The sequence below is a fragment of the Periplaneta americana genome, chromosome 1 (genome assembly GCF_040183065.1).
Source record: "Periplaneta americana isolate PAMFEO1 chromosome 1, P.americana_PAMFEO1_priV1, whole genome shotgun sequence".
NCBI lineage: Eukaryota > Metazoa > Arthropoda > Insecta > Blattodea > Blattidae > Periplaneta > Periplaneta americana.
The window spans coordinates 142,902,582-142,925,565 of record NC_091117.1 but is presented as its reverse complement, the minus strand read 5'-3'; the positions used below and the strand labels follow the sequence as shown (position 1 = coordinate 142,925,565).

At 33.4% G+C, this 22,984-nt stretch overlaps 2 protein-coding genes across 3 annotated transcripts in view; one reads left to right on the top strand and one right to left on the bottom strand.

Annotated features, from left to right (window-relative positions):
• Positions 1-21,175, top strand: part of LOC138701634 (probable glutamate receptor) — a 67,454-nt gene extending 46,279 nt beyond the window's left edge. Inside the window, exons 7-9 of the mRNA XM_069828739.1 lie at positions 4,246-4,463; positions 9,004-9,266; positions 15,420-21,175. Coding sequence (XP_069684840.1) covers positions 4,246-4,463; positions 9,004-9,266; positions 15,420-15,633 — 695 coding nt within the window. The 3' untranslated portion in view covers positions 15,634-21,175. The remainder of the gene's footprint in view (positions 1-4,245; positions 4,464-9,003; positions 9,267-15,419) is intronic.
• Positions 1-22,984, bottom strand: part of LOC138701642 (gustatory and odorant receptor 24-like) — a 77,315-nt gene that overhangs the window by 24,629 nt on the left and 29,702 nt on the right. The gene's annotated exons all lie outside the window — the stretch shown is intronic.

Genomic DNA, 22,984 nt, shown 5'->3' with positions numbered 1-22,984 from the left:
GATCCAGCGCCGAAAGTTACCCAGCATTTGCTCTTAATGGATTGAGAGAAAACACCGGAAAACCTTAATCAGGTAACTTTTCTCAACCAGGATTTGAACCCGACCTGGTTCGTTTCATAGTCAGGCATGCTAACTGTTACTGCACAGCGGTGGACTTTATGTTTTCATAATATCTCAAACGAAATAATAAATTAATATATTGAGCAACAATCTGTAAATTATGATTCGCAATGTTGTATTCAAACTGAAGGAGCTCATAGAGGGGTCGGAATGTAATAATTTTACAATAGGAACTCGTCTGGGAAGTAATTCTGAGTTGGTGTAAGTCTCTAACTGTCAGGAATTACATGATGAGCAACATATCAATGAAATAAACGTATTATTTTTTTTTTACAAAAAATGAAGTACGCAAAGATTACATGAACAAAACAAATAATATTGTACGGGGCAGAAGAGGATATGAGGTGATAGACGACATTAAAGTATGTGGATCATAAGCGGACAATAAAAGGAACACAGAAAATAGAAAAAAAATTGGAGAATGCTGGGTTTGCAGTGAAAGACCTGCCTCCTAAAGAGGTAAACTAGAGTCAAGTCGGGGGATCGGGCAGGCCATTCAGTCGGATCCCTTCTTCCGATCCAGGATCCGAGATATAGGAGCTTCAGAAACTCTCGTAAGAGTAAAGTGTGTTGGTGTTCGGTCCTGTTCCATCCACGTCTGCTTAGACATGAAGAGTGGCACGTTTTCTAACAGCTCTGGAACAGCTTGTTGCAAAAAGTTATAAATTTTCCCATTCAAATGTGGTAAGAGGAGATATCTAAGGTGTAAAATATCATTACAACCGCAATATAGGTCCTTACGTTGCAGGTTTATACTAATGGAGAATTATATTGGAGACTACAGGTGCCTATTCGAAAAATGTTATATTTCGACACCTCAATAAGCTCCTTCAGTTTGAGCATAACTTTTTTAATCACTCGGTAGATGTATACATACACTTATTAATTCATCGTATTTATATTTTCTAAGAAAATTATAGAGAACTAAATCAAAATATCTATAACGACGTTTAAAATTAAATCAAATACAGTAATGTATCAATATATTTTGTCCGTAATATATTTGTGTTAATTGAAAACAAATAAATTGAAACACGAATAATTCATGTAATGCATACACACATAAAAGGTAAAAAAATGTACAAACATCAATATCTCATCCATTACAAAAAACGCAGACGGGAAACCAAACATGCAATATGATAAAATTATATCGATACGGCTTCCTCATGCCAAGCCTGAATTGAGTAATTTCGTTTATCATCTATAGAGCTCCGCAGATATAAGTGAACATAAAAAGCAAATGCTGATATTCACATGTTTTCAGCTAAAACTACACATTCACTGTCAATACTCGTAATGAACTAAATATTCTTTTATGACAAACTATGGTCGTAAACAAAGTCATAATAGAAATCATAAGATATTATTCACGTACATAAGTCTAAGACATACATTAAAATGATGATGATGATGATGATGATGATGATGATGATGATGATGATGATGTTGATGATGACAATTCAGTAGCCACCGGCTTAGCTTGGTCGGCTAAGGCGCTTGCCTGCTATCCAAAGTTGCGCTCGGACGCGGCTTCGATCCCCGCTTGAGCTGATTACCTGGTTGGATATTTTTCCGAGGTTTTCCCCAACCGTGAGGCAAATGTCAGCGAGTCCTCGGTCTCATCTCGCCAGAATATCATCTCGCTATTACCAATTCCATCTAAGCTAAATAGCCTAGTAGTTGATACGTCATTAAATAACAAAGTAAAAAATAATAATAATTCAATAACGCAGATTCAGTCTGCAGTGTTGATTGCAATAAGTAGATCTCGGAATTTCATGCAATTGCATGTTTTTATTCATTTGGCATACTGAAGAATTAAAAATGGATCTTTGCCGATCATGGTTTTTACGTTTAAAGGAAACAATTTTTTTTTTTTGCATAAATAAAATTTTGAGGTTTTCTTGTAAATGCGTGTGTGCGTGTGCGTGTGCTGTGCGTGTGCGCGTGCGCGCGCGTGTTTTTGTGTGTGTGTGTTTGTGTGTTTTTTTCTACAAGACTGGTATCTAAACTGTCTTTATTTCATCTTCCTTAACAACCCATGTAAATAATAGTTTTATTCATAGCATTTAATTAAAAGTTTTTCCATGACAACCAACACATTAGCAACCATAGAATCCATACATTCACTCATTTTTAACTCTTCACAAACAACATATTACAAAGGAAATGCGAGATATCAATAATAAAATTTAGATACCAGTAACGAATAAAATATATTGTATAGCACACGAGTTACACAGATTTTATACAGACGAGTGCGGGTATGTCGCTGAACTAGAGATGGTTTCATGATTTTGTTTATGATGCCCATTGATTTTTTATACGTACTGTAAAATTTTGTCATGAATGTCTAAATCTGCCAAGAAAAATTATTTGTAGTCAAGATATTTAAATTATTTAACTCTTTCCAAAATACTTCCATTAATATAGGGAGTAAAATATAAAAGTCTAATATCATTTTTTTTATTTCGTGTACTGTACTACCATACATAAGTAAAGTTCTATTTTGTATGGAATATGAAGAGTTCTTATAATTTTAATCCATTTAAAATTCTATTTTGTTTGAAATGTGAAACTTTGTTTGTTACTATAAACTGTAGGTCTATAGTCATTTTGTACTTTTAACACATGCAGTAGCTTACTATTGTTGTTTCTAGACTCTTTTTATTTCCAACCCAATTATCCGGATTCCTGCATATCCGGATCATACTACCGCTATTAGTCCGGATAAGTGGAGTTCTACTGTATTTACCTAGGGATAATAGTCTTACATGCCTTAGTTCAAAATGTGTATACCAATTTGAACAAAATGTGTAATAGTTTATTACCAACCTTGGATTATTTGGGTTCATCTGTGGCGCTAAATGCAGCGTATATTATGTCAGCCACAACAATGCTCATCTAAGGAGAAAATTGCGCGGGAAGAAAGAAATGATCCGCAGTAGTGTAAATAACAATCTCATCAACAATAAAAGAAAAAAGACCTGTCATAATGGAATGAAACTAAAATTTCTGGGTGGGTCGAAAATAATCCAGTGGGCATAAATGGGTATCTGTTTAAGGTAAGAAGGTACTCTCGTCTCGACAATGTTAATTTCATGAAGTTTGAAGTTTGGGTGCACGTTACTAAAAAACTCTTACAGACATCTGAACAGGAGTTTCGGGGAATGTTTTTACAATCTTTATTTTAATGATACTTAATGCAAATTGAGAAGTGTTCACAGGTATTGAGATATAATTTTAATATGAAACATGTAAAATCGAGAAAAATTGTTTCGGGTGCTACGTTTTTTTTTTCAAAATCTGTTCATCCAAAATAAATGAAACTTTTTGTGAGCAATAACCAGACCAAAAAGACTATATAATATAATATAATATATATATATATATATATATATATATATATAAAGAAAGTATTTAGGTCTATATTAAATTTTACCAAAAAACATTATGGAATTTAAAAAATATATATACCTACTTACAAATGGCTTTTAAGGAACCCGAAGGTTCACTGCCGCCCTCACACAAGCCCGCTATCGGTCCCTATCCTGTGCAAGATTAATCCACTCTCTATCATCATATCCCAACTCCCTCAAATCAATTTTAATATTATCCTCCCACATACGTCTCGGCCTCTTCAAAGGTCTTTTTCCCTCCGGTCTCCCAACTCCTTTTTGTAACAAGCTGTTTTTCACGGTGATGGGTTGTTAGTCCTTCGCCCAATCCCCAAGCTGGAGGATCAGCCCTTATCGGCTGTCCGCGACTGCATATTCAATATATTCGCAGCTACCCTCCATATCTGGAGGCCGTCTCCTCTATTCGCAACCTGAGGACGCGCCATGCCGTGGTGATAGGAAACCACAATACATGGGATAAAAAATGTATAATCTTAATACCTGTTAGAATTTTTCAATTTATAGTAGGTATTATTAAAGATAAAGATTGTAAAAACATTCCTTGAAAATCTTGTTTAGATATCTGCAATAGTTGTAGGCAGTACCTTCTCACCTTAATATTTATAGTGAGAATGTAAGTTAGGCCTACATGATATTTAATGGCACTCAGTTTTATAATATTAAGTCATTAATTGATCTTATTAATGAGTTGATATATTCACAGCCCACCACGAAACACCAAAGACGTGGCCTTGTCGTATCGTCTTTATCACCGGTTATCTGACGGCTCTCGTGCTTTTCATTGCCTACGCTGCAATTTTCATCTCGTTTCTGGCCGTCAGGAGGTTAAATCTTCCATTCACGGACTTCGAAGGATTCCTTCAAGACGGGTCTTATGCCCTGGGTGTAATTAAAAATTCTGAAAGGGAGGCGATATTTAAGGTAAGTAAAGTAAAGGAATACCGTTAATTTGTCGAAGGATTTCAATTTTTGTTACTTCACAATCTTCGTCCACACTTGTTTTAGTTGGTTATTTAATGACGCTGTATCAACTACTAGGTTATTTAGCGTCGTTGGGATTGGTGATAGCGACATGGTATAGGCTATGACTAAATGAGATCGAGTATTCATCATATATTACCTGACATTTGCCTTACGGTTGGGGAAGACCTCGGAAAAACCCAACCAGGCAATTAGCCTAAGAGGAAAACGAACCCTCGCACGTATCAGCACAACTCCGAGTTAGCAGGCAAGCGCCTAAGTTTACCATTCGTGCAGATTTTGTCGGAAAAGTTCCGATTTCGCGGAAAATATCCCACGTCCCCACATGGCTACTTTTGCATTTTTTAACGATTAATTTGATTGTTATTATTTTTTCTAAAATAGAGTAATATTATTATTTTAAGAGATTGGAATTACATTCTTTCAAAGGGATTTGGCAACACTGAGCAGGTACTGCAACAGTTTTTATAGCAGTATTGAAAATTGAAATGATCGTTGTTCGGAGTAGTCGAAAATAATATCATCCGCAAAGTAGCCCGAGTTAAGTTCACGGTGCGGCGTGTTGTACTTGTATAAGAGCGTAGCCGTTCGGCTACACAAACATTTACAGAATAGGAATGGTAAGCACAATAACCCTCAGGCTGCTGTGTAGGCTAAGCCTTCTCGTCCCTCCTCCGTACAAGAGAAAGAAAAAAGCAGTATATTGTGTTTAGATGGTAGATCTACAAGTTTTAACAAATTTAAATAGAGAACGCACGATATTGAAGACAATGGTGACAATGGAAAGTAAAAATAAAGAATGAAGCGAAAGTGCAGGAATAGCAACAGCTGTAATAAAAATAGTACTGTAGGCCAGCGATTCTCAACTGGGGTTCGCGGCCTCTGAGGATCCGCAGAGCAGTTAATGGGGGGCTCGAAAAAGGTTATTATTATTATTATTATTATTATTATTATTATTATTATTATTATTATTATTATTATTATTATTATTAAAATTTGTTTTATGAAAATTTAGACATACGATTATTTTATATTAGATAAAAATATAATGAAAATCTTTTGTCTTTAGCTTGGTATGAAATTTCACATTCCTATGTTCTACATCCTAAAATTCACTACATCTTACGCCAGGGGGCCACACTAAAGTCATATGATGAAAAGGGGAGCCCCATCATCAAAAAAGATTGAAAAACACTACTGTAGTGTGCAACAAAATTATTAACAGTATTTATAAATGTGTGGGATTCCCTATACAAGACAGAATAGTGCACAAGTTGATTAAAATAAATTACCGGTACTAATTTGTTTTTTTTTTATTTTATGATGTTTTATCTCTATGGTTATCTCACATATAAATGAAATCAAGGTGATAATGGCAACGAAATGATTCCAGGATCCAGCGCCGAAAGTTACCCAGCATTATCTCTTAATGGGCTGAGTGAAAATCCCAGAAAAAGAACAGAACCAGGTAACTTATCCCAATCAGGATTTGATCAAGGACCCGCTCACTTCATTGTAGACAACCTAATCGTTTCTCCACAGCGATGGGTTGGTTACGTTGTGGATTAAATTGAAATATGTGGTTCACATTGATGATGCTAAAACAGTATTAAATCCTAATAGTGATAACGTATTGGCATAGCCTATTTATGTTCCTATTTGAAGTTGGCCTTTTCTCATTATGTATCATAATATACTGTAGACGTTATTTAAATTGGGCATGTTTCTTTGCGCGTTATATTTACCCATTGCATGGTGTGTATGAATCACTTTTCATGCAAAAAAGGCCCAATAATTGTATATTCCTTCCCTTCCCCCCCACAGGTTCTATGAACTGTCACTACTTTTCTCTTTTGGAAATTGGCAAACTCTAAGTGCCTCAGCCGACTGAACCAGTTTCTGTCTGATGATTTTCCAATTCACTGCGGGCTAAAGCAAGGAGATCCGCTATCACCTTTACCTTTTAACTTTGCTCTAGAATATGTCATAAGCAGGCAGCCATTTGTGTTCCCAAACGTACAGCGGATCGAGTAGTTTCTTCTGGTACATCTATTACGTCACGTGATTCATAAGCAGGGTAGAATTGCAAACAGGTACACAAAAACTATGAATCATAATACAATACAGACGCCCCATCGTCAATGATGTTTATGTAACACACCAAGTTACGACTACATTGTGATCTGATTCTAATACTGAGTAAGCTGAATTTTCATTCAGACTTTTGTGTTAATATTAAATTATTTTATTAAGCATACAAAGAAATAATTCATTACAGTTGTATGAACACTTTTGTGTAATAAATTATTTCTTTATATCCTTAATATCTCATTTATGAACACTGTTGAATTTGACCTTACTCGTGTAAATTCAATTAAATTATTTTAATTTATAAATCTGTGTTATATTGTTTTTAAATAAGTTTCTAAGTGAGCTCGTTTCTGAACATAACTTTGTCCCATTCCAATGTCGCGCCAATGGAATTCCTTGTCACAAAGTATTAGGGGCTGCAAGACAACAAACACCTTTAAGAACAGCTTAAAAGATAACCTTATTAGCATTTCACTCCAATCATACTGATTTAAACTATCACTGACTACATTGTTACTTTTTTCTTTAGACATCATCCTGATTGTGCTGTATTTTCAAAATTGTCTCATAATAATCTCTTTCTATTATCTAATATTATTTGTAATATATTAACATTCTATGTATTTTAGTTTAATTCTGCTACACAGTTTATTTCAGTGTTTAATTAATAGTTCATAGTATTTTGTTGTTTAATTCGTAAATAACTCTTGTATACATGTAACTCTCATCTAAATCAAATTGTTGAATTCTTTGTAAGTTCATGCATATGTATATACACTTTTTGCTGGTTGAGTGGAAGAGAAGGCCTTACGGCCTTAACTCTGCCAGCTAAAATATATTATTATTATTATTATTATTATTATTATTATTATTATTATTATTATTATTATTATTATTATTTCGCTAGAGCCAAAATTAATTAAACTTAATTTGTAAAATTTACAATATTTATTTCCTCTTCATTTCCTTTCTTTCAAAAGAATACATCTGGCAAGATCTACGTTATAGTTGGTTATATATTCGAATTTCGAAAGGACTATTTCAGCATAAGAAATGGAAATATACTGTGATTTATGTGAAATGACGTGCTGCGATGTAATGTATTATAAATATGCTCCTGTAATGTCATGTGACGTAGAAAGAACATTCCCTCAATTTAAACAAATTTTATATAACGTTCGTAAAAGATTTGCATTTCATAACCTCAGAGTGTATGTTTTCGTTCACTGCAATGGATATAGGTTTCGATGAATGAATTATTTGTATAATATTGTGTAAAATATAAATATTGTTAATTTATATATTGATTTTTGTTATTATAAATGTGTAACGCAGGAAGAACATTTTCTTAGCTTAAACTAATTTTTTACTGACAATTATGGTCAAAGATATTAATTTCATAATCTTAGAATATATATTTTGTTCACCTCAACGGAACTGATTTTGTTACATGAATTAATTGCATATGTTGTATATAGAATATATACAGTTAATGTGCATCATGTTTACTATTGTATAATATATATTCTATATACTAGTTCAGTATTCTTATCTAATTATATTTTCTGTCATATATAACACTAATATTTTGTAGAGCGCTAGTTTCCAAGTTTTAGTGCGTTTATGTGGTTAAAAAATAGCTGGGCAGAAAATTTCAATTTAGTAGAATCCCACTTACAGTTGTCACGATCCATTATTACTATTATGTAATGAACTAAACCTTTCGTAGCGTCCTAACGTAAGCATTTAGCGTCAGAGATTTAACTCATGAACGGCCTGGATGTACTAATCGATAACTTCTCTAACTTGTTTGGAAACAAAAATGTGCTGCCTGGTCATAAGGAAAGTCCAGGATAACAGAGAGGATTTGGAATTGAACGGGTTACATCAGGTGCTTGTTTATACGGTTGACGTGAATATGTTAGGAGAAAAACCACGAACTCTTAGGAAAAACACTGTAATTTCACTGGAAGTAAGTAAAGAGATAGGTTTGGAAGTAAATCCCGAAAAGACAAAGTATATGTTTATGTCTCGTGACCAGAACATAGTACGAAATGGAAATATGAAAATTGGAAATTTATCATTTGGAGAGGTGAAAAAATTAAAATATCTTGCAGCAACAGTAACAAAATATAAATGACACTCGGGAGGAAATTAAACGCAGAATCATTTCTGAAGACTTCGAGGACTATTATAGACATAGTTAGTTTGTATGAAGCTCATGTGCGGTTATATTAGCAAGTCTTTATTACAAACTGTGAAACATATTTTTTTATAAATATTGATGCATTCAAAAGTTACTTTAGAAGCACAAGGTGAAAAATGTCTAAATTTTTGTCAAAATATTTCAGTATTTAAATATTAAAAACTAATTCCTTTTCTGTTTCAGAAAGCTGATGAAGGACTTTTCAAGGAAATTTATGTTAAGTTAATTGAACCGTATAGTCAAAAACCTCCTAAGAAAGATAAAGATGGATTAGAGAGAGTGTGTACGGAAGAAAATTATGGTTATTTATGTACACAAATTACTCTCAGAGGACTGGCTAAAACTTTACCATGCGTCATAACAGAAGTTCCAGAGGCCTACTTCTCTACAACTGTCTCAATGATCATGCAGAAGTGTAGCCCCTACAAGAGACTTCTCAGTTATCAGTAAGTACGGTATAATATTCTGTCTTAGTCTTATGGGTATTAATTTTAGAGCCGACAGAGTCTTTGAAATAGAATAATTATTCCGATTTTTTTTTTCAAATATTTTATTTGAAAAAGAATTTTAATTATAGTATATCTTATTTAACATTAGAACACAATAAAAATGTATTATATATTCGACGAAATATTGCAAGAAAGTTTAGAAAATCGTATAAACAAATTAATAAATAACCATTTTAAAAACCGAAATCGTTCCAAATCATTTAGATTTCTAGTTTCAAATTGGAAAAGATGGTTCCATGACACTTGAGGTTTTTGCAGCATCCACTGAACCATCACAACTCATTTTCTGAACAACTTCCTTAAACTAAACACCTCCTGTCATTTGCTTCACACTTTAATACGATTTTAAGATGCTTAATCTTGTAAGCTCTTTGATATAACTTCCATTTTAGGACGAAACTTCTAACTGAAAATGAGTTAACTCAAAATTACATTTTCGTTCAAAAACTCTGTGGAATATTAATGAGGGGTTCGGAAGTAAAACATGGTAAGTGACGTTTTAGTGTTTTGAAGTTATTAGGTAAGTAAACATTTATACATACATTAGTTCGTATAATTACCAGTAAAGTAAATCTGTATACTTCTGCTATCTGTTGAGATGTTGGAAAACTAACTACTGCATTAGACGCAGACTGTAAGATGTCATATTATACGCTACATATCTCATTTTTTTATCAAAATGTCAGTACCCATGTTTTACGCCCGAGTACCTCGTTCATTAAAATTGTATTCTTTTTTAAATATAAAACCACGAAATTCGTGTTTTTCGCATTTAAAATGCAAAATCCGGTTAAAAATATGTTTCATCGCAATTGCGAAAAAACATAGGCGTCTATATATAGCTTTCTGAAGCCTTCAATTGCCCATCCTATCTATGTGGATCAACTAATTATCACGATAATTTTCTATGTTCAACTCTGCCCTAATTGATTCATTTCTGATTTTTTTCATAAGTGTGCACCCTTCAGTTTTCCTCAGAAAACATATTTCTTTACTTCGAATTTTTATCTTTCTTTCATTTCAGGCTACCCATATCTCACTTCCGTAAATATAATAGGCATTACCGTTTTTTATAAAAATTAATTCCTCTTTCATTTCTTGTTTTATTATTTAACTAGCCGTAACCGTGCGCTCCGCTGCACCTGTTAGAAATAAATATAAAGTAATTACATAATTAAAATAGGACGTTTGATCCAGGGAACAACTTTTACAACAGCGCAACATAATCTGCTTCGCTCATTACCCAATTTTTTTTGCATTGCATTTATTGCATATATATTTTATGTATTTTAACACGATTCAATTGAGCATAGTTAAAATTTGAATTATAAAATAATAGATTGCTAAGCTAACGTACTATTACTGCATACTAAATCAATACACTCTCGTTATTCGTTAATTCTCTGAGATTAAAATGAGTGTACATAAATATTATTTTAAGAAATACAGAAAACGAATGTACAAAATAGCCTATCAAATTTTCTGTGCATAAGAAGCTATTTTAATCTTACCTGTCCTCGATTTACTCAGACGTTACTGTAATAACGTTATAGCATTATGTCCATCTAGAGAAACTACACTTTCCAATGGTGAAATAATAATTAATTATACAAATCGGTTAATTTAGCTTCTGATATTACTTCATAAAAACACAGAAACATTCTCTGTAGGCTATGTTTAATAGCTTTCGATTGTTGATGTCTAAGGCCCCTGTTTCGATTGTTGTTGTCCAAGGCCCCTTATAGACGAAGTCATTTGTTCTTAATTCATTGCACCGTCTTAGGTGGCGTTATTTTAATTTTAAAACTCATTTATCTCATTAAATATCAGTGCTATAAAAATTTTGTAAAGAATAAAACTTATCGGAAATCATTTTTAAAGAAACGTTTTTTATGTAACATTTTTCACAAAAATCAATAATAAGCGAGATATTTCGATTTATTTAATTCAGTCCCCTTTATAACCCCCCTTTTAAATAAAGTATTTTGAATTCCATATAGCCTAAAATCTAAGTTACAACGAACTTAATTTATATTCCAATTTTCATATAAATCGGTTCAGCCATTATCGCGTGAAAAGGTAACAAACATACAGATATACATACAAACAAAAATTTCAAAAATGCGATTTTCGGTTTCAGGGTGGTTAATTATATATGTTAGGACCAATTATTTTTGTAAAATCGAAAATTACCAGAAAAATTTCGGCTACAGATTTATTATTAGTATAGATATCTAATGTATATTGCCACATGTAATCTGAAATCTTGATAATTTTGTGTTTATGTCTTTTGAGTTTCTGAGATAGATATTCATTTCACAGCCTAAGTATTTAAATATTTGAGTCGTGTTCCAAACTTTAATCATCAATTAGTAGTTTTTATGTAATTTAAATTTTTCCAAAAAGGTTATTACTTTAGTTTTTTTAGTTTTTAAAATTTAATTACAGAAAATTAAGATCAAACCATTACTTAAATATAAGCTTCTTTATGCCTATGTTGACATTTTTATAACCTTAACCCCAGTAATGACCATAAAATATCATTACCGTATCATTTGCATATTAATACATAGAGCCATTACTATGTTTAAAATGTATATTTAATATAACATTAACGTATATTATAAATAAATTAGTCCTGAAGTGGTTCCTTTTCACTAATATAATTATCAATCTCCCTCATCATAGTTATATTATTTAAATGTGAATGAAATACTTCACCAACCACACCTTTAATTTCTGTTACATATAATTTTCTGGAAGTAGGCCTATATTATGATTAACCGCACCGAAAGTTTTTAGCAAACACAAAAAAACCTAAGCATTTGTTTTCTTTTTCTATGTCCTTAATTATCTTCACAGAAACAGTAATAAGTGGATCATCCGCAGATATATTATTTTGGAAACAAATATGATTTTTACAAATTATTTCACATTTTTGTTAATAACCTATACTTTTCTATTAATTTGAAAAATGAAGAAAGCAGACATATAAGTATGTAATTAGAGTAAATCTCGAATTCGTATTTTTAATATAGCTGTCATTTTAATATTTATGTTAGATGACGAAGAAAGTTAGTTCGGTTTTTGAGAAGTCCTTAATGAGTAAAATAATCTGGTAATATAATAATAATAATAATAATAATAATAATAATGATTTACGCTATTTTACTTGGCAAAATCAAGGCCTTGAAGCTATCTCTTCCACTCAACCAGGTCTCCAATTAATACAAATATATGATTAGGATAATAATATTACCTACATACAGCAAAAAATTGTAAATGTTATTTTGTTACTTTTTCAAAAAATAACATTGAAATTGCGCGTTTAGCGGGAATAAGTATTAAATGGGTTTGTTTAAGTATATAATACGAACTTGTTTACGTTACCAATTTGGACACAGGACTAAAGAAGCCGAAGTAGCTCGTAAGACATGTCTTATATTGGTGAAGAATTGCTATGTGGAATAAACGCATAAAAGTGTTTCGAAGTGTTCGAGAAACTTGCAGATAAACAGTAGAAAATTCTCGTAGGAACACCCAATTAATAGTCCATAGTAAATTGGCCCCTTCCTTCAGGACAATGCGAGAAGGCAGAAGGAATAGAGAATAGAGTAGAATAGAATTTTTTTATTTTCGCTGGCAGAGTTAAGGCCATAAGGCCTTCTCTTCCACTCAACCAGCCTTAATCAATAAAATAGGCCTACATATGTAAATTACGAATATTTACACTACACTTAAAAGATTCTCCAGTAACATTTTTCAATTAAATTTTAACGTCTAGTACATATTTAAATTTAGATAAACCTATAAGATAAAGTAGTAGCTTAATTTATTAGCTAATTTAATTCAATCAATTATAATTAATTTGAGATAGCTAGTAAAATGATGAGAATTAGTTTAATATAAGTTTACTAGAACTATGTTACGGGGAGAAAAATATAAATCTAAAATATATTTCTATAATGAGAATATTAATAATAATAATAATAATAATAATAATATTATTATTATTATTATTATTATTATTATTATTATTACTATTACTATTATTAATGCAGGCATGTCAGAAATCAGACATTGAAAGTGCAGTGTATGTGCGCGGAACGCCGGTCTGTGCAGATTGCGTCATTCATGTGTTGCTCTTACCAGTTTTTAGCGGGAGGGGTGTACAAGAATCTATTCTGCGCTTCTAGTGTTCAATTAAACTGACATTTGGACATTATAAACATACTTAGCAGAAGGAAAAAACACAATTATTGTCAGTGTCTATATTTGACAATAATTGTAACACAAGAAACAATAGACTTACTCAGTTACAATTCACAAAGAAGTCGTTTGTAAAGAATAATTTATTTACATGATTTGCATACAGTATTTGAAAAAAATATAAATATTGCAGTAATTTCGAAACAACAAAAAACGAACACAATATTTCATTTTACGTAGTAGGTACTGATTATTTCAAAGTAATACTCTTTCATTGTTCCTCGAGCATTATTGGGACCATTGGTGCACAAATGTTAAATAAAATATTTTACTCCCAATAATTACATGCAGTAGGACGTTGTGAGGCTTTTACACTGGAATCATTTCCTTGCTGTATATTAATATAAATTCACATTATTATTAATAAATTGGATAAATTAAGCTTGAATTTAAATTTATATATAGTTTATTTGGGAAACGTTGACAACAAGCATTAGCAAGTTGGGAGCGTTACTGAATTGAGTTAAAAGAGTACTTCACAAGCTGTGAAGCGAGGACATTTTCTTTATGTCAGCTTTAAAGATTTATTAACGTAAGCATATTAAGATAATATATAGTAGTAATGTGAAATGGAAAATTCGCCATTATGTATTATTTTTCCAGAAAATTTTTCCGCCTTACAAATAGTTGCTTTCTTCCTTCCCTTACAACCTCAACACCCTCACATATATTCCTCACTATATTCTCATCACTTATCAGCTTATCAAATAAAAGTTGTAAGTCGCCTAACCATTGATGGCTGTGTTAGTACAGACTCCAAAACATCATCATTGTTATGTTTGTTTTGCCGTGAGAGTACTAATTAAGAAATAAGAGCAGGCGAATATCATATTTTAAGAACTTTACCAATATGATTTAAACTCTCACATCACTATTAGGTCCACATGATATGATGAAAGCCTTTCATTTTAAAATAATTACTATTGGCTGAAGAAAACATCATAACAGTTACGTTATATGATTCGTGATTTCTCTTCTTCGTTATATCTGTGGACTCCTCACTTTATTTTCCATAACGCATTCACAATCACAGCTCAATGAGCACACCCGTACTGATCTGTGTTACTGAACCAAAAGTTGATCTGCTACTATAGGTACTGTACAGCCCTGTCGCGTTCCCCTCCAAGCCGATTCGCTCCCTCCAGGCAGGGGAATGGGAACTGCACATTGCACAGAGACCAGTGCACAATGTGTGCGACTGCACAATGGGCAGGATTTTGACATGCCTGTATTAATGCAATGAATTTTGCCATTCGAAGTTTTGTAATCTATTTAGAAAAATTAATGATAATAATAAGAATGGACAGATGTTAGTTTCATTATAAGTAACAAATATTAATCAATAATTAATCTGTTAAGCAGAAATTTATGTAATTTTGACCTAAATGAAGTTATTGTTCAACAACCCCTTACACAGCAACCCCTTAAAATAGAGGGGATTGGGTGGGAAAATCTAATGTGTTCTCCATGCTGCCCGGATTTGTTACCAGCGGATTACCATCTTTTTGTTTCCTTGTAGAACTTTATGTAAAAGAAACATGCGAAAAATAATGATAATGTAAACAGTACCAGAAATCTATCATCGTATCCGACGACAGATGATTTAACAGGAGTGGAATTTCCGAAATAGTTTCACGTTGCAAGAAATATATTGACTGTAATGAAGACAATTTTTCAGAATAAATGTCAATTGTGTATGTTTATGTTTATGTTTCTTAAGACCCTTAATGTTATTTAAAAACCGAACGAATTTTCTTTGTTACCAGATAAAAATTCCGTAAATACGTTTTGAAAAAATAAATTGCATTAATTCTGTTTCAGCCTTCAAGAAATGAAACGAACCGGCATTTTGAACCGGATAGAATTAAAAATCTGGCCCAAGGAATACAAGGACAGTAGCGAAATAATTCCCAATCCTACCGTGAGTTTCGACACTGTATCCATAATTTTTGCCGTTCTCTTCACCGGTGTTGTAGTGTCTATATTCATTATGTTCGCTGAAATAGTGATGAACAAATTTCAGAGAATTACATAATGTAAATAGAAGACAAATATCAGAAGTCATAGTGGCATCCTGAGAACATTATCTATCAGCCTATCATCGTAACTAAGACTGTCTAGGGTTGCTTCGTTTATGAAAGGTTCGTCATAGAAATTCCAAAGAACCTGCCCGGTGTGAATGATATATGGTGCAGTTATTGAACTGGTGATAAGTAAGAGTGCGAGGGTAGACAATAGCAGAAGAAAGAGGTTTTCATCGGAAAATCTGATGAAACCGCCCTTATGCACCATGAATTACACTTGAACTCGTCAGATTTTAATTTGAACTTTGTTCGTATAAAGACGCCATATTTATCCGAATAGCGATCGGTCAAAAAATGTACAAAGTGTTTAAACTAAACACATCGCTAAATATAGAAATGCCTTTGCTCACTTAGCTCATTGCAAGTTCGTCGTAGGAATCTCATAGAACTTGTCAAATAGGAATATCTTACGGTACAGTGGTTTCCATTACTTTATACATTGCTGGAAGATGTTGATATATTATTATTATTGTAAAGAAATGTAGAATGTGTAATTATGGTAAGAATAACGGAAGTACACCAAAAGTTCACCCCAACTATTTCCCTCCAACATGAACTTCGTCTAACTACCCAGTATAGCAACGCTGATTTTCGGACGCAGATGATACTGTAGTCTTCCGCCTAGCAGTGCGACAACAATGAAAAAAATATCTGTTATTTGCAACAGCGTCAAAATTAAAATACATATGACTGCTTGTTCAGTGGAATATTCGTAAAAAAAATTCCACGCAATTCTTCTGGTGGGAAGATGATACACCGCAGTAGTTTGCTACACCTGCAATGAAGATGATCGTGTACTACTATGAAGATATAGTGGGACATTGATAGAAGAAAAGAAAGTATTCAAATAAAATCTGACCAAATGATTTTTGTTCAATATAAATTCTATTCTAATTCGCCAGGATTTCAACTAAGATTTTGAACGTTAAAAGAGGAATTTATACTAATAGTCCGTCTAACTGTTTATGAAAATTAAGAAGAATATACAGCGTTAAATAAACTCCTGTCCCCTAAGAAAAATAGAACAAACTTAGGGTTGTTAATGTGAATCGAAATGCGAATTACGTGTTCTGTACCCAATGCTATCATCAAGTAATATGTTCAATAATAGTGCAAAGATGTTTTATTTCAGTTTCTGCAAAAGAAATGGGATAGAAATTTTCTTAGAAGATAACGAGGTTATTCACAGCGTCTATTAAAATAACTATTGAAAGATTGTTCAAAGATTTTATTAAATGACATACAAAATACTTTATGTTCTTCCAAACATTTAGAATCCTTAGGGTATGATTGCTAGTTCAGTACAATTTATGAGATTTTATTTTTCCAGTATGTCAGTTCTTAATTTTGTAGAAAGCGGCAAATCGCTTTGTGGCAACTTGTGTGCTGTATTATCGGAAACATGACTCGACAAAATTAAAACACCTACTAAATAATAAGTACAATTCTTATAAATACATAGAACTTTAACCAGCGAATAGGTATTACAAAGAATGGACATTGAGCGAATTTTCCTGTGTTTTGTTTCTCTGTGCGTCGGCGTTTAGTTCTACTTTCAAGCGCTAGAGGTAAGTGTAATCGAGCACAAGCTAAGATAATAATTGAATATGGAGTTGAGACACAGGATCCAAACATCGCTTAGCTTATTGCATAATCCAGTAACCCTTTGCTTCAAATAAATTCAAGTTAACAGTTTTTCCTTATTTCTCAGTGACAAACTAGTAATAATAATATTTTTTTATATTTTATATATAATAAATTATATTGTAAAATAATATAATACATTATAAAATTATGTATCAAATTCGTTTAATATTTGTATACGATATAATACAGGTGTATGATTTCACTTCTCATAGGAGTTTTGTTTTTCCGTTTTCAGCGCTATCAAATCATTTACATATTGTAATTGTTGTCTCATTATAAAGGAACTCTAGAGTCTACACATTATAGTTAATGACTGATTTATTATTTCATCGGTCCAATTTACTTTGAGTACATAATGTACCTAGATGTATTAATTGTACGTATGTGTTATATTTCCGCTGTGTCGATTGATAGCTAGTGTGATGTCAGTGCTAACTCCTGGGAGAAAGCAGAATCTCACGCTTAAACTGTTTTGAAGGTCATTGAAATCAGTCCTGCTACATCAAAGGTACCGACGCGAAGTGTCCATCTGTATAATTATCTATACGCTGCTTTAACCTTGAAATTGACAAAGTATCGTAAAGCATACAACATATTAATTTATAGAATAAGAGAAGAGAAATTGGTAGGAAAATGTAAATGTAAGCAAAATGACAGAATAATATGTAACATTACGTTAGTTGTTTTCTTTACAGTCCGCCATAGTTTAAGAAATACCAATGTGAAAAACAGAATTCTTACAATGTAAGGGTTAATTCAGGGGGTGCTCATTCTAGATGCGCAAAGGCCTCGAGTTTCTCCGTTGTGCGCATGACGTCACTGTGGAGGCATGCGTTGGCCATGAGAGGCATATGATGGTATTAAATGTGCAGAGGTTACTCGAAGAAATGTCGTAAATGGATGGCTCTGTTTCATTAGTTCTCTATATATCCTTGTTATTAAAGTAGAAGCTATAGTAGAGTTAATATTTGTATATTATAATAATTATAATTTAATATTTTTATTTCGTTTCCCGAGTAATTGCGTGTGTTTTTATTGTTGGAGGCTAGGTAACAAAAACTGTGGTGTTGCGCCTTTTTTGTGTTGTTATGTATGTGACATATTTATAAACATGCCAAATTGTGCTGTTGCTGTTTGTCAGAATTATAATCAAAAAACTCAAGGCACTGATGTAATTTACCACGCTTTTCCTAAAGACAAAACGCTCTGTGCGGCATGGGTTAATGCTTGCAAACGTAAAGACTTCGTTAACGTGAAACAAGCAAGAGTGTGCAGTGTCCATTTTCAAGAAGAGGATTACGTGAGGGACTTGAGAGCAGAACTTCTTGGGACAAAAGCAAGAAAGCAAGTGAAAGCCACAGCATTCCATCCTTATTTGTATCACCCCAATATCTGCAACCAGCCAATGATGATCAACTCATAACCTTTAACACGTCAGAACAGGTAAATGATAGAAATGCCAGAAAAAATAAAAGAGAAATTAGGAAACGAGCTCTGGGTAGAATAGAGATTTTATCCCCAAAAAATAGAAAGCTAGATGTTAGCACTGAAACAGAAAGTAGTGGTTTAAAGCAGGATGTATACACTAAACTGAGTGAACTTGAAAAAAAAAATAAAAGCTTACAGAACCAGATAAATAAACTTAAACAGAAGAACAAACTCTTGAATTATGAACTAGCTAGGAGGAGGAAACAGACACAGGATGTGGAATATAGATTTAAAAATAATGTTAAGGAGAGTATCTTCAAGATATTAAAGAAGGTTTTTACTGAGACACAAATCGACAGTTTAATCAGAGGGAAAAAGAAGCAACACTGGAAGAAGGAAGATATAAGCAGAGCACTTACCCTTCGATCAATTTCCAAAAAATGCTACATGTACCTCAGGAAAAGTTTAAGCATTCCATTTCCTGGGTTGTCAACATTGAGAAGATGGATTTCAAATTCTTTCCACTGTCACGCAGGTATACTAAATGACGTACTAAATTTAATGATGAATCAGGCCAAGAGCTTAAGCACAAATGAAAGACTATGCATACTTAGTTTCGATGAAATGAATGTGAATGCACAAATATGTTACGATCAGGAGGAAGACAGAATTTATGGACCCCACAGTCAAGTACAAGTGATAATGGCAAGAGGCTTATGTAAAAACTGGAAACAGCCCATATTCTTTCAGTATGATACGACAATGACTAGGCAACTGTTAGAAGAAGCAATTGTGAAACTCTATGCTGTAGGCTTTATGGTAGCGGGAGTGGTCTGCGACATGGGTGGGAAAAATTTTCGAGTTTGAAATGAGTTAGGTGTCAGTCATAGAAACACTTGTTTCAATCATCCATGTGATGTCACAAAGCGCATATGGGTCTTTTGTGATGTGCCCCATGCAATAAAACTTCTAAGAAATCATTTTCTTGACGATGGGTTTGTTCTTTCTAGTGGAAAAAAAATCGACAAAAGAGTTATAGAACAGATAATAACATTGGGCAGTGGTGAAATGAAGATTTGCCCGAAATTAAAACCTGAACATGTAAACGTTTATGGCAGAGATCGACAGAGAGTGTATCTTGCTTGCCAGTTGTTTTCTAACCACGTTGCTCAGGCTATTTCCTACCTTTTGCCAGAAGAAAAAGAGGCTTCAGATTTTTTAACATTGTCAATGACACTTTCGACATCCTTAATTCAAGAATCCCTGTCAATGAACGAAGTCCAATTGCAAGTGCGTTTGGCCTAAACTACATTTCCCAAGAAAATGTGCTTAGAAAATTTTGTTCTGTATGTGAACATATGAAGGTTGGGGAAAAAGAGTGTGTTGCTTCCATTTCAGAAAGGATTTCTGACCAGTATAAGATCTCTGTTGGGATGTTTTTCCGATTTACAGAATATCTACCATGTAAAGTACATACTTACAGCAAGACTTAACCAAGACTGTCTTGAGAATTTCTTCTCACAGATCAGGGCACTCGGACGTACATATGACCACCCACTCCCAGTGGAATTCAAGAATCGATTACGACTTCTGATAATGAGCCGTAATGTCTTGGACATTTCAGTAAATGCGTCCCCAGTTGCAGCTGAAACTGATTCAGAGGACTATCTCGCCTCTCATCTTTTCACTGGCTTGACACCTGAGATGGAGAACTTGATCAACATTTTGGATATTAATGAACCTGACCTTATTTTAGAAGAAACTCTTATTGAAGATCTCTCAACATCAGGTTATTCCGAGAATTCTGAATGTTCTGCACAGGGGCTGCGATATTTAGCAGGTTATGTTGCTCACCGATGTCGCCAGATAGATTATACTTTAGGACATCCCAGTGGAGAGTCTATAAATATTCCCGACGGAGAAGAAAGTACTGGCTGGTTAGAGAAACTGTCCCGAGGAGGTCTGATTGTTCCCTCATGTGAATGGTTAGAAACTTTGAAACAATTTGAAGTAGTTTTTAGGAGTTTACATGGTAGTTCCATATCTGATAAGCCAACCATCATAACAACTTTTTGAAAAATTCTATCTGACAAGTATCCGTCCCTAAATAGTTCAATCATAAAGGTGTATGCGAGAACTAGGACTTTCATCCGAATCCGACATCTGAATGCAGCCAACAAAGTCAAGAGGTCCGTTGATTTGCAGCGTCGGAAAGCTCGCAAGTGGCAGGCATCGGCCATTCCTTCTACATAAAATTAAAAGGTAATTGTATATTTTCTCTCTTGTTTGTTTTACAGGGAAGTGATTTAGGAATGACGTCATTGTTTATTAAAAATTGTGTTGCATTACCAACTGGTGGTACTGTATTTTTCATTATATGTAGGCCTACCACTAACTATTAAAACAAGAAACGGAAGAATACCCTTTGCCGATGTCAGAATTTAGAAACACACCTTGTGAATAATACCAGTGTTCAATTCAAAGATTGTTTTTTATAGAAGTACTGTACCGATCTTGTGGGACTATTTTTTTTTTTTTTTTAGAAATCTTGCTCCAACATAGTGTGAAATAAATAATAGTCTATGAATGTATACATTTATTGTATCTTAATCGCTAGTTATTTCAAACTTTATAAAAGTTTAGCACATTGATATTACTCAATTACATATGTAATATTAATCTAAGCAAACGACAAACTTAGGCCTAAATTGAAAAAAACATGAACTTCAAAGGCCCACTATTTGCTCATGTGTAGAACTGATTACACTGGCGCTATACTTTTGTTTTAAGCCATAAATAGCTATATATTTGTCTATGATAAATAGGGCTTAAGTAGAGACAGCTGTCCCGCGCCGTGGCGTCGCGGTCTAAGGCATCCCGCCTAGGACTCGCGTTACGGAATGCGCGCTGGTTCGAGTCCTCACGGGGGGAAGAAATTTTCTCATGAAATTTCGGCCAGTGTATGGGACCAATGCCCACCCAGCATCGTGATGCACTTGGGGAGCTACGATAGGTAGCGAAATCCGGTTGCGAATACGAGCTATAACGGCTGGGGGGATCATCGTGCTAACCACACGATACCTCCATTCTGGTTGGATAATCGTCCACCTCTGCTTCGGCATGTGGGCGTGAGGCCAGCAGCCGGCTGGTCTAGGCCCTTCGCGGGCTGTAGCGCCACGGATTATTAAGTAGAGACAGCTAAAATAAGGTTACATTATTGTACTTATTAAATTCAAGATCGAAATTGAAGCGATTATTTTATTGTAGAAAACCCGTGTTTAATACTGAAATAAATTAATAACAAAAGCCGTCTTGAAAACTCATATTATCCCATTAATTTTTAAATATATACTATTTTGCAATTTATTTGTTCCCTACAAGAGTTTACCTCAAAACGCAACAACATTGAACTATTATATAATTGTTCAACATTTAAAATATGATACAAACGTTACAGCCTACACAATAATAAAAGGTGTTGTGAGTGTTATATTTGTATGTTTATATATTAATAAAACAAAACAACCTGTTAGTGTGATTAAATTGCGATATTTAAGTATTTAAATTGACGTAAATATGAAATAAATCGTATAGCGTATTTGAATACAGTGCCGCTATCAGCCAGCTTCCCTCCACGGTGACGTCACACTCCGCTAGTGCTTTCTGCTGCAACGGATGGCGCTACCTTATTAGTACTCTCTATATACCTTGGAGTTAATTGATTCCACTTCCAACACTATTGGTCAGTATAATCACACTCTAGTATATGCAATCACGAAGCTTGAGTTGTGAAAAAAAAACTATGAAAACTTTGCGAATTTCTATCGTAAGACAAAAAACTCCACGACAAAAATCTACGTATTATGACGTAGACCCTACAATCACACCTAGTATACATATACAGTCACGAAGTTTGAGTTGTGAGGATATTAGGATAAATAGACTGTGCCGGTATTATTTCTCATTGTCTGTGATGAGGCGATAGTAGCGATCCTAGTGGTTAGCAACTATCTATGGATGCATATTCCCTACGTATTGAGCTTCGTGACTGCATATACTAGACTGTGTTGTAATCGTGCGAAGAAAATGTAATATGATATGATTAATCAGTAGGGCTCGGAAGTTGATGAAATATCGCCTTTTTCTGAGACATCTCACACAATAAGCCTACTTTTATTTTAATTTTTTTGTTCCATTTCTCGATATTTTATTGTCTATTGGTCATTT